The 12,500-nt window shown below is 41.8% G+C and overlaps 1 protein-coding gene across 7 annotated transcripts in view; it reads left to right on the top strand.

Moving 5' to 3' along the window:
* The window catches only part of mtmr4 (myotubularin related protein 4), a 44,585-nt gene that overhangs the window by 12,742 nt on the left and 19,343 nt on the right, over window positions 1-12,500 (top strand). For 5 of the 7 annotated variants that reach the window (XM_044369883.1, XM_044369884.1, XM_044369877.1 and 2 more), the window contains exon 3: window positions 10,572-10,661. In XM_044369883.1, coding sequence (XP_044225818.1) covers window positions 10,572-10,661 — 90 coding nt within the window. Of the gene's footprint in view, window positions 1-2,942; window positions 3,118-10,571; window positions 10,662-12,500 lie in introns of those variants that run through there. The other 2 variants (XM_044369879.1, XM_044369881.1) reach the window with 1 other exon arrangement.

Genomic DNA, 12,500 nt, shown 5'->3' on the forward strand with positions numbered 1-12,500 from the left:
GTCTTATAGTTGAAGGCCTAGAAACCATCAAAAAGAACATTCAGGGTGGTGATCGACTGAAATTATTATTGCAGAGAGAAACTTTTTATATATTTGCCGAATGCAGACCACAACCTAGCCAGGACTAAGTGAAGAAATTGATTTCAGTCCTTTTTTTGTAACTCTTCTGAGGCATGTGGTCTGGTGCCTATGCTGCTGTAGACAGTATATATTGTTATTGTTTTTTGTCTTGTACATTTATTTTCTCTTTTGTTCCTATTATTTTTCTTATTATCTTTTTCTTCTTTCTATACATTTTGTAGAGCCATCTAGTGGTCATCCTTTGCATTTGTCACCTGTGAGTTAATTTCTCTCTCTTTCTATTCAAGCGTTTACGATTACCTTGTATCTACTAAAGGGGAAACTGTGTGCTGAGGGTTACACCCCAAAGAAGGCTGTTTGTGCCACTACGTGTGGGTTGTAACACACCTCTATTTTAACATGCACGAGTATTGTCTATGTTATTAAGAATTTCACCATGAAATAGTCATCTGAATAAAGGCTTTAAACTTTGTGCCAGAAGAGTACCTTGGACCTTTCTTCTAGTGTAATTTTTCTTTTTATAACAGCTGGAGACCTAGAGTAAAAACTATGCTGCTGAGGCAGAGCAGCAGCTGATGGATGTCAGAGACTAATGAGGGTAAATATGGTATATTGAAACCATGAGGTGGAATGACATGTTGAAATGTCTTTGCATTGTTGTTATGTAACTGTACCCTTGTAATATGTGATTTATTACATTTGTCCATGCTGGATTAGTTTTACTGGGGATGCCCTTAGGTTGATGATGGTATCTGCGTTTTTAATCCAGAAGAAACATGAATTGTCTGTAAATCCAGACATAAGAATAAATAACGTATTAACATATTTTGGATTAATAAGAGGTCATCTGATTGGAATTGAATTTTTTTTGTTTTCGTGTAGTAGGCTTAAAACAAAATTATTATACATTTCTATAAAGTATGAATTAATTTCATTTTTATTGGCCTGCGTGTAAAATAAGTTGTACGTTTTACATCCTGATGATGGCGGTAATTTTAAGAAAATAATACTTTTCCTCTCCCCTGTATAAAAGGCCTTCTGGACTGAAGCGCTATAATAAAAGTAATACTAGTAGTTGTACTCCTTTGTAATTTTACACATTGTTCTGGATGTATTGTAGCTAATAGCTCATTATATAATATACAGGTATGTGGTACATTCAGAGCTTCCTATTTACAGTGATGATATTGAGTCTTTGCCAGCCTGCAGAGGGAATATGAATCTACATCTACCAGAACAACCAGTATAACAGCTCTCAAATGAACTTTATTTCTACCTTTACTTACACTATATTGGCTGTCAAGCAGTGTCCACTATCCAGGCATTGGATCAATATCAGTTCACCTTCCTCTCTACAAACAGAGGTGATATTGCACTGTCACTGACTGTCATGAAGAAGTACAACTGGCTCATCTACAAAGCAGTTGAAAGATTTGAATTGTCAGACCTCTAATACGCCCGATACGGGTGTCAAGTGGAAAAATACACTTGGACTGCTTTTTTCCCTCCATGGATTATACTTAAATATGATTAATAATTAATAACCTTACCCCCCCCCCAAGAAAATTCATCCTGTTAAAATGAGGATCTACCATGTCGAAGTTACATTACAGCACCTCCCCCAGTAACATTAATCCTATTTGAATAATGCTGCGTTGTGCATCCAACATATGCTGCATGTACCACGTTATACGCATTACATAATGCGGGGTCATACAGCTGAGGGCGAGTGGCTGTCACGACTCTGCCAGGGAGGAGGTTGGGGTAAGAGGGGGAAGGGCTGAGTGTCCCCCTGTGGTATACAGGACATTGTATATACACCATATACTAACAATGACCTTCTCCCGTTTTAAGAAGCACAGGAAGGTGCCGCAGTCACTGCTCTGTGCAAAGATGTACCGCGCTTGTGTCGGACAGTGCCAAGGAGACACTCAGAGACAAGGAAGAGGAAGAATTAGTGTCTGTAGAATGCTGTGTCACCGGAGATCTCTGCATAGACTCTCCTCAACACCCTCCCTCCTCTTTCCTCTGCCACGCATTTGCTTTCTGCACTAGATCGTTTGCTGCCAGTGCAACGGTTTTGCGATGGGATACTGTCCAACCACTGGATGAGGTGTATCTCTGCTCTCTGTGTGTATGAGTTTTCTCCAGGTTGTGTTTTTGTGTTCAGCATAGCCTGTGCAGAGACATCTACCTGCACGCGCAGTCTGTGCGTTTGATCAAGAGCCACAGTGTAATGCAGCTGATGTCAGATGGTGCATGCATGGCAGTTGGAGCATCTTTTGGTTACCGGCGGTACCTTGTGCGCTTTACCGCTTCGTTGCTGAGGGAGAGGCATATTTATGAGTAGATGTCGGTGAAGGGTGAACAAGGAGGGAGTGGGGGAGGAGTAGGGATGAGATGGAGGGGAGAAATGTGAGCATGTGAATGCGAGAGAGGGAGGTAGATGCGCATGCAGAGGGTGGAGCTTAGCATCAGGCAGTTCCCTCTGTCTTCCTTTCTCTCCTGCTTTCTCCTCTCGCAGTTTTCCCTCCATCTATCCGCTACAGTTGAGAAGGCACATCTGCAGTCATCTCATCACTTTTGATTTCCCCTCAGTTCCAACTCGGCTGATCGGGTGGACCGCTGCTCTTGTTTGTATCTTTATGGACTATCCTCCTCCTCCTCTCAGCAGTGCAACAGGGGCTGTCTTCAGACACCAGCGTGCTCTCTTTCCCCTCTCTGGGAACACTGGGGGGGTGGGAGGGTGGGGTGGTTTCCTGAATGAGAGCCGGGACTGGCGTGATGCCCCATAGCACCTCTTGAGAAGGGGGGAGAGTGCAAAAAGGTTAGGGGGGGAGAGGGTTGGCAGGCAGAGGGGGTTCGGAGTGGAAGAGGGGTGGAGAGGCTCCGGCTGAGGGGAAGAATGGTAATGCCGGCTCCTCGTGTTCTGGTCGTGCTGCTGCTCCATAGGCTGTGTGTCATTCAGGCACAGCCCTGCCTCACCTCGACATGAGCTTCGCAGGAAGGGTGTCCTGCTCCATGCTCAACTGCTTTGTAAGTCCACAGGATGTTATTTCGGTGTTCGTTTTTGTTTATCAGTCTGTTTTGTGATGGGTGTGTATCAAAGCCCTCCTCTCCCTACCTCGCCTGCTTGTGTGTGCCTGCTTGCCAATCAGTGGGGGATGGGGGGTAGGGGGTGTTGGTCGACACACGTGAGCGCTGCAGTTATTAAGTAACCAACGGGGACTCCACATACAAACAATTGAATTACCTCAATGTCTTCTCATGTGTGAGATGATGAAAAGCTACTTTATGGCACCCATTACTCAGCTCTGTTGTATGGGGGGCTTTGAGCTGCCGGTATGTTGATTGGCAGGGAGGGGAGAGAGGGCCTGTCAGGAGTAAGACGTGTAAAACGTGTGTGCTACCAAGAGCGAGCACATTGTGCAGTAACTGTTGCAGCCTCGGAATGGTGAAGTGTGTTCACTGCAGTGGAGGACCTGCATCGAGCAGTAGTTCGGGGTACTGAGATGTAGCAGGGGATTATGGGACAATGACTGATGTAAAACAGGTGTTTGTATCTTCAGAGTTTATATCCTGAGAGAGTGGTGAAAAGGTCGACAGTTTAAGAAGAAGACCGGGTGGTCTCAGCTTCATATCTCTGGCCTTTAATTAGCTGATGGTCTACAAGTTAACCTCTGGCCTTTCAGTGATGCCCACAGTCCACTGTGAGGACCTGTTAGCTGCTAACTTTCAGCAAGTCTCTTTTTCAACACTTCCATCCCAGCCATCCCATATTAATAGTCCACTAAATAAAGTATTAGGCTTCCCAAACTTGGTAAAAACATCAGAGTTTTTTCTCATTCATATATTTATCGAGTTTTTATGAATTATTGGCAGTCATTTTCTCATGGATTTTTCCAAAGTTGACAAAACCAGCATCTGGTAACAGAACAGTAAATACTCAAAACTCAATAACTTTCTTTAGTATAGCACTAAAGTGGTAACAAAATGTTTTTACATTCAGTAAAACATTATACATACCAGCATTGTAAGCTATACATTTTATAATAATGATCAGACAATAAGAAATATGTAATAGTAATACTAAATAGGGCTTCAGCTAACAGTTATTTTCATTATTGATTCATCTGTTATTAATATTTTCTCAATGAATCAATAAAATGTCAGAAAAAGGTGAAAAATCTCAATGTTTTCCAAGTTCCCAGATGTAACCTAAAATGTCTTGTTTTGTCCCGACCAACAGTAACATATTCAGTTTAATATGATAGAAGACCAAAATAAAAAAAAAACAAGAATTTAAATCTTAAACGACTCCAAACGATCATTCGATAGTTGGAGATTAATTTTATGACTGTCAACTAATTGATTAATCAACTAATTGTTGCAGCTCTAATATTAAATGTAAATCAGTTAAAATGACAAAACTGTTACAAGTCTTGTGCAACAGTCTCTGTTGAAGCATCACCTTCTGTATTTAGAGCGTTTACTGAGGGATTCTTCATTTAGCACCTCAACTTTCTCAACAACAATACATGTAAATAATACTGGGAAAGTCCTAATTTGTTTTTCATGACTATTTCTTCCAGAGAAAGCGTTGGTGGTAAAGGCAGGTGGTGCTGGTTCCTCTTCTCCTTTCTCACGGCCAGGCATTTCACTATTTATGATCTCTCTTTAATATGTCTGTGGTTCAGCTGAGTTGGCAGTTCTTCTGCGTCAGTCTCTCTATAATTTATTATCAGCATCCTCTGTCTCTGAAGTAGATCACAGCTCTGTCAAGTCTCCTGATGTGAAAGCAGGCTGCAGCATTGTGTTTTCATCAAAACCACCATTGATTGTTGTGATCCAGTTGTGGAAAAAAACATCTTCAGTTACGGTTCATGTTTATGTCCCTCTGCGATACGTTGTCTGCACCAAATGGAACTATAAAAAGCCTAATTGAATTGGTTAAGATTTTTCCATGAGTCAGATACTATTATACCCACTAGCTAAATGAATCAGGGGTGCAACTATAGCCACATGCTTTTTGGGGATGTGCTTCAGGCTGTATACCTTGATGCAGTCTGCACTGACAACAAGGCAGAAACACTCCCAAGAACTACAGAGTAGGTGATTGTTGACATTGAGGAAGCTGTCATGACCACAGCCACCTGATAGAGGACCAAAAGGCAACAAGATGACACAGAGCAGGTTTTATTTTTTACAGAATAGACTTTATATAAAAGAATAACTGGCACTTAACTGGCAGTTTGTGCTGTTTTCTCAGTATCTCCAGCTTCAAATCTGTCTGTACTTCCTGCACAAAGATCAAGTCAAGTATTGATCATTTTGAGTTGTTTTCATAATGGAAAAAAATTAATTGGTTTTTTTTATGTTTTCCTGCTCCTAGTAATGTTTTTGTGTTGGCCAGAATCTTAAATATGTCTACATGAAAGACCAATTTTCAGTTTGCTACAGAGTTACTCCGACTTTGTATATTTTTAGACGAATTCTGCTTTCTTCCAGAAAACCATGACCCTGCCTTGTTTCGTCAGCTCTTGGAGAACAGCTCAGTCATGAGACTAAAATGGGGCTGATCATTTAGAACACGATGGTCTATGAAATATTAATATGGACGGAGAGGGGACGTGCAGAAAGAGATGCATTTGAAAAGATTCGTCATACAGACAGCCGTCTTTGATCTTGACCCATCACTTAGACTGCACCGCCTAACTCGGCGCTCTCAGAAAAGAGTATGTTTGTCTAGGTTGTTGTTCTTTTTGTTTTTTGGTGCTTTTCATTCTGCCCTAGCCTTGTTTCCTTTCTTTCTCTCCAACCTTTTCTTACTCTGTGACACCACATTTGGGGTCATTCTTGGCATTTCAGACCATGTGCCAAGCTTTGTCTGCCTCATTTAATAAATAACTGGATACATTAAAGCAGATGCATGAGTGCATGTCCCCCACATATTTAGGAGGTCACCTCTGCATCTGGTAGTGATTCTCTAATCTGTACAACTCTAGGACAAAGCTTCGGTCAGATTAAGTAAATAATCTGTTGAGTAAGGACAGCAAATTGTTTCCAAAAGCTTTAGAGAGAAAGGGACTCTGCCTCTAAAAAGAGATTGGTGTATCCATGGCAACCAGACACTTATTCATGTAGACTGTGCCAGTGTCTTTTTCAATTCCTCTACCTATGCTACCTTTGTGTTGTCATGCTGCCTCATTTTTCCATTCACACACTTGCAGAAATGTCTGGGAGATGGTTTTGCACACGTGCTTCCCCCAGATGATTAAAATCTTATTTTAGCTCATACAAAAAATGAGCCCTGTGAACTTTTACCTGCACATCCACACTATGAACCTGTTATGTCAGACCTGTCAATCTGCTGCCAGCTTATTCTATCACTGCACGTAACACAATGTGCTTTATGAAGACATTAAATGTGTTCTCAACATTAGTATTTGAGAAATGCACTGGAGACGTATGTGTGTATGCTGCATGCCTGTCAGCTCCAGCATTTTGATTGTTGGTTGGACAAAGGTGGGGGAGGGTGCGCAGGCTCACAGCAGTGACGAAGCAAAAACGTGTCGGGCACAGGACAAGCTGTGCTCCATCTTTGTGAGTCGGTTGGAAGTGAGAGCATTTCTCTTTTCCTATAATCTTCTGTAAGCTGATTGTCTGGTTGTGGACACAATGCGATGGACTAAAAATCAGAGAACAGAAGTGCTTCACTGCTTGCGTTTGTTTACAGATGTAATGACAGTGTTTCAAGTCCCGTCTTGATCACATGTTATCTGCCATGCGAAGGGACCTTGCAGCTGAAATATCAAGATTGTCTGCAGGTTTCAGTTACTACAAGTCTTCTTCTAAACACTGCTATACTGATGTCTGTACTCTAAATACTCTCCCTGACATTTTCTGTCCTTTGTTGTCTAACCTGCCACCATAACTTGTCAGGTGATACAATTTGAAGTGCAGTATCTTCATTCTAATGTTTATATGGTATATTTAGCACCAGTGTTTTAGTATAAACCAGCCTGTATATAGCCTGTGTCATGGATTTATGGACCAATACAACATCTACAGAAGTTTTAGTCAGCTGTTTTTTGCCTTTAAAGTACACAGCGTTCTAGCAGGCCTCTCAGAGGAGTGCAACGTCAGGGCTGCTTCATAAGAGAATTAAGTAAATGGTGCCAAGTATCTAGGAGGTGTTGCAGCACAAAGACATATGGGAACCAAGGGAGTAGATGGATTATTGACGTAGGACATGTGTGCTTGTGTGTGTTGAGACTGAATAAATGCTCTTCTCTACTGATTGGCATTGAATTTCTTAGGGGGAGGCTCTACAACGATAGCTTCTCCCATAATTTATGACCTCTGTCTGGCACGCCAGGGTAAACTTTATTCCCTTTAGAAAAAGCAAACGTAGGCCGGTGGTTCAGACTACCCGGCAACGGAGTGTGAGATCAACCTGTAATAACCTGACCCTCGCAGGATGCCTCTGACTGATGGCCACTGTCATGGTCCACCCATTCTCAGGTAAAAATAAGAAAATTGATGATGCACAGACCACTGCCTCATCAGTCTGATGCCGAAGGCTGACTCCACGAAAGGGATTTAGAGCAGTTCAGACAAGTTTACCTGTCCGAAATTTAAGCTTTTAGTGTCGACTGGAGTATCTTCTTACACCACAGTTTGAGTTTTAAATGCAGTATTTTACAATGAGAATTGATGAAATGCTCAGTGACTTTGGTCATGTTATGCCACATTCATGTGTATTCATGGCGTAAATATTTTATGCCATAATTCTGAGCAGCTGAGTGGAGAAAAAACATTCACATCAGCCTTCACGTTGTGATTCCAAGTCAGAAATATCAAGAATTTCTGACATGAAATCTTCCACTCCTGTGTCAATGTACAAATTACTGTACATGGAAATAAATCCAGTATTAGCACTAGCCTTAGTATTTTCAGAGCAGATATACATTGTTTGTTTGTGTAAATGCAACATAACAAAAGTAGTTAATTTAGGCTATTTATCTGGTATGACTACAAGGCTAGCAGTTAAGCTAACCATCTTGGAATAGTCTGCAAACAATCCCAAACTGGAATAATGAGAGTTCTTCCCGTTCTTCCCATTCTGCCGACATTACGTGAACGCAGCATTGTGCTAGAAGGCAGCTCCCACCTCAACGTCGCCTTGAGTGCATTCTGTGAAGAACGAAACACAACATTAGCATGAACATTAAGGCATCTTTTGGAGGAAATGGAGCTTAAAGTAATAACGGGCAGCACTTAGCAATGGAGCATCTTTTAACGAGTGTACATCTCAATTTGGCACACACCCACCTCTATGGCCGCCATCAGCGCTGCCATTTATTATAATTTATGGTGTAGAAGTAGCAGGTAGACCGGTCATGTATAGTGACTCAGCCCATTAATCTCTCCCATACAAAGACTTCCCAAACCCATTGACACCTCTGCTCCGTGTCCTGTTAGATAGCTTCTTCTTCACTTGGCTAAAACAGAATTATTGTTTGACTTGATTGCAGCAAGAAGGTGTGAGCATTGTGATAATCTGAACTCTCATTTTTTATTTGAAATTGGTACATTTTAAATACAAAGTAATTAGTAGTTGCTGACATATTTTGAATAGCTACTGTTACCCTTCCTTCATGTTCAAAGGTGTGTGTACGTATTAGCAATAAGCCATTTCCTTAAAACGTATTCTTTTAGATGTGGACTATTCATTTATCTTCTGTCATTGGAGCTGTGTTCACAGAAGCTGATGAATGATGCTTTAGCTGTTATATTCCTATAATTTCTGTGCTTTCAAAATCAGATGGTGACATATTGGCGACCTGTAGAGGAGGGGTTGTCACTGTCAGGACCCTATCTCCATCTGTTACCAGACAGCCCAATGGGTGGTATGGTTATCATGTGGTTTAATCACCAGCTTGGACCTTTGGATGACAGATGTAATGACTGTAATCATGGCAGGAGGTCTGCATGGTCAGACATCAGGGGGGGTTTTAGCTGTGATGTATGATATTATGCTGCTGTGTTGTTTGTCCTGGGACACAATAAGTCTTTTATTAGCAAGAGAGCAGCCTGAGTCAGTGGGTGTTCTCCACTGAGATAAACCACAGGTGACTACATTCTGCCTCCTTCTGGTCCTCCTCCAGGACTCCATTGCTGTTTTCACTAAGACACACAGTTGGCATACAGTCATACCAGGATTGAGAAGCCAAATGTAGCAGAGTAGTAAAAGTAGCTGTGTTCAGACAGCCAGACACCAAACTGGGTTGATCCTCAACTGGTGACATAACTCACTGAGGCTGGATGTGGAGGAGTGAAAGACATGTTTGTGCATGTCATAGCCACATAAACCTGGAACAGAGTTCTCTATATTCCATATAAACATTGCATCACAAATACGCTGGACATACTAAAGTTATTAAGTATAAATAGTCTGTTGATGAGGTAAAATCTTCACAGGCGATTTTGACAAATAGGTAAAAGGAATAAAAAGCACGGGCATGTTCTTCAGCTGCATTGTCTTTTCTCTCCAGTGATTGAAGTCTGACCTGATGAGAGTGTTTGCTCAGTCTGAGAGGGACACTGGCACACAAAACTGAAAGGACAGGGTTGGCTGCCCTCTTTGTTCCTCTCTCATTCTCGATTCCGCTGCCTCTTGAAGTGTTGCAGTCTAATTTTAGCCAACCATCCATTACAACAGGTGTGCACTTGATAAGACTCCATTTGGTTGTTTGATTTATCAGCAAATTAGAAATGTGACACGGTCATCCTTCACATAGAAGCATTTGGTTATTGGGTACTGGTATTTAAAGTGACTCTAGGAACGAATTATGTAAACTCAATGTCAGAACATGACTCATGCAAAAGTGGAAATGTGTGGGAAATACTCAGCTAAGCCCCAGTATCTTTGTTTGCTCAAGACTGTAACACCCAGTGACAAAGTTTAGAGTTTTTTGGTATCATTTGCTCATGTAATAACCCACTGCACAGTGCCAAAGCAAAGAGAATCTAAATAAAAGCTCCTACATGATAATTCAATCAGGGGAAATGCTTATTGGGATAGAGTGGAAAACATTTTAACAACATTATTTTATCTTTGAAATAGCTTGTCTCATTGACCTAACAGATGGTCTTGTGTCCCCTATTTAAAGAGAATTTTAGATCTCTCATAGTCAATATTTAATCTCCTACGTGATGTCTGTGAGTTAGCTGATGCCAATTGTGAAATTCCGCTGGGCGTACGTCTTACATCAGAGGCTAACCACCCTGATAAATGCTCACTACAGGAACACTGAGAATATTAACTTTGTGTTTGATTTTACGCAAGATTTTTTTCCTTTTTTTTTTTTTTTTTTACCAATGTGTTCTTTTTCTAAGCTGTAGCTTTATTTCATCCTGTTGTGTCAACTTACATAATAACAGAAGTATTTATCTGACCACCCCTGCTTTGTGTTTGCATCTGACAGGGTGAAGAGGGGCCTCCCAGTCTGGAGTACATAAAGGCCAAAGACCTGTTCCCCCAGAAGGAGCTGGTGAAGGAGGATGAAAGCCTTCAGGTGAGCTGAATGACAAGCACTGCTCCAGAGCACAGTCTCATCTGCTCTGACACCCAGCTGCATGTCTGTGGATTAGACAGACAGGAGCTGGTGAAAAGACCAAGTGTGGCACTTCCAGATTATGACCTCATCTTCAATCCTGGCTCCTCTGCAACACCGTGATGAAGCTTGTGTGGAGTGCCATACTCTGATTGCCAAGGCAGTACTGCAAGAGTCTCAACTCAGCAGGCTTGAGGCCAGACACTGAAGGAGAGATGATGACACTGGCCGAGAAGAGCAATTTTTTGTCATTGTTCTGCCACCCAGAAAGTTAATTAGGCGGCTTGGTGGAGAACACAGTATTTGCATTTGAATGGAGCCGCTGCACACGCTCTCTGCAGATCATACTTCTAAAAGAAAGCTTTTTTTTTTTTTTTTATTTTGAAAAGAGATTGTGAATTAGTCTCCCATATTTAGATAAGGGAACTTGAAACTTAACTAGAGCAGAAGTAAAGTTTTGAAAGCAGGAAGTTGAAATGTTGACAGGATGAAAGGATTGAAGAAAATGCAGCTCGGGTTTATCTGTCCGTAGCTGCAGGGATTGTAATATGCATGCTACATGGATAAATAGTCCCAGATCTTCAGACCCTTTTAACAGTCCATTTGATGTTTTTGCACTATTTAAATAAAGGAAAACACAATAAATCAGCTTACGTTTAGATTATTATTATCTACACTTCTACATAGACTCTGCTACCCTCACATTAAATTGGACAAAATTCTGTCAGTGTCTTAGAGATCAACTTGTCTAAGTACAACTGAAATTTTATTTTAGAGGTTTGTTTCTGCTTGAGAACAATAGAGGGATCCACCCTCCCACGCTGCTCCGCTCAGCAAGTAAAAGTCACTGCAGAGGATAAAGAATAGAGCAGCTAAAAGCATTTAGGTCACTGAAGTGAAAAGGATTTGTAAGTCTATTCCACGGTGAAGATGCCAGTGGCATGACTGCGATGGGCAACTCTCCGTGTGCCCTCCCTGGTGTTGAGTTTGTGCTCTCTGGCTGTCTGGTGGTTAATGGAGCTGAGCATCATGTGTCTGGAGAACTGGACAAAGGAAAGGTGGAAGGAGGAGGGATTTGCCCAGCCTGGGGTCACTATCTGTTGTTCCTTTTGTGGTTTTTAATTGAAGCATGTTTCCACTTGAGTTGACGGGAGTATCAACCTGTTCAAAAGTGTTTTTAAATTATTATGAAAGGGATGTACCTCAAAGTACTCTGTGTGTCAAAGATCGTGATAGATTTATTTCCTGCAGGAAGTGTGTGAGGACTAGAGGAGATCTATAACGTAGAGTCTTACAAAGTTTATGTGGCTGCATCTTAATCTGAACATCCATGGAGGCAGAGCTGTTTCTGCACTTAATACTTTTGTAATTGTTCTCATTTTAGGCACCTTGCAACGTTTTCTATATTTCTGCACTCTTATACTTTGCTGCCCCTCCCCCTGCATTCACACATGGGATCACACATTGTGTCTCTGCTTTTGTGTTTTCTTTGTGTTCAGGCACTCCCGTGATAGTTTCACTGACAGCTGATGTCTCTCACCGCAGTTTCCCGCAGGCAAATCACAGGCATTCCCTACCCCACCATATTTAATACCCTGCTGCCTTTCATCCCGTGTGCGTCGTGGTGCATGCTTGCAGTTGTGAGTGCGTTTGCACACATGCATGTCCTTGCAGGCAGGCTGCTTGAACCGGAAGTCACGACTCACAAGTCAGAGAGTGTTATTCATGGGCCTCTCTGCTCTGCCCCCCCCCCCCCTCTTTCCCTGTACTCTCTTTTTTACATTTCTGCTGCTGAAGGCT

This window comes from Thunnus albacares, chromosome 13, assembly GCF_914725855.1.
Source record: "Thunnus albacares chromosome 13, fThuAlb1.1, whole genome shotgun sequence".
In the NCBI taxonomy this organism is placed as follows: Eukaryota; Metazoa; Chordata; class Actinopteri; order Scombriformes; family Scombridae; genus Thunnus; species Thunnus albacares.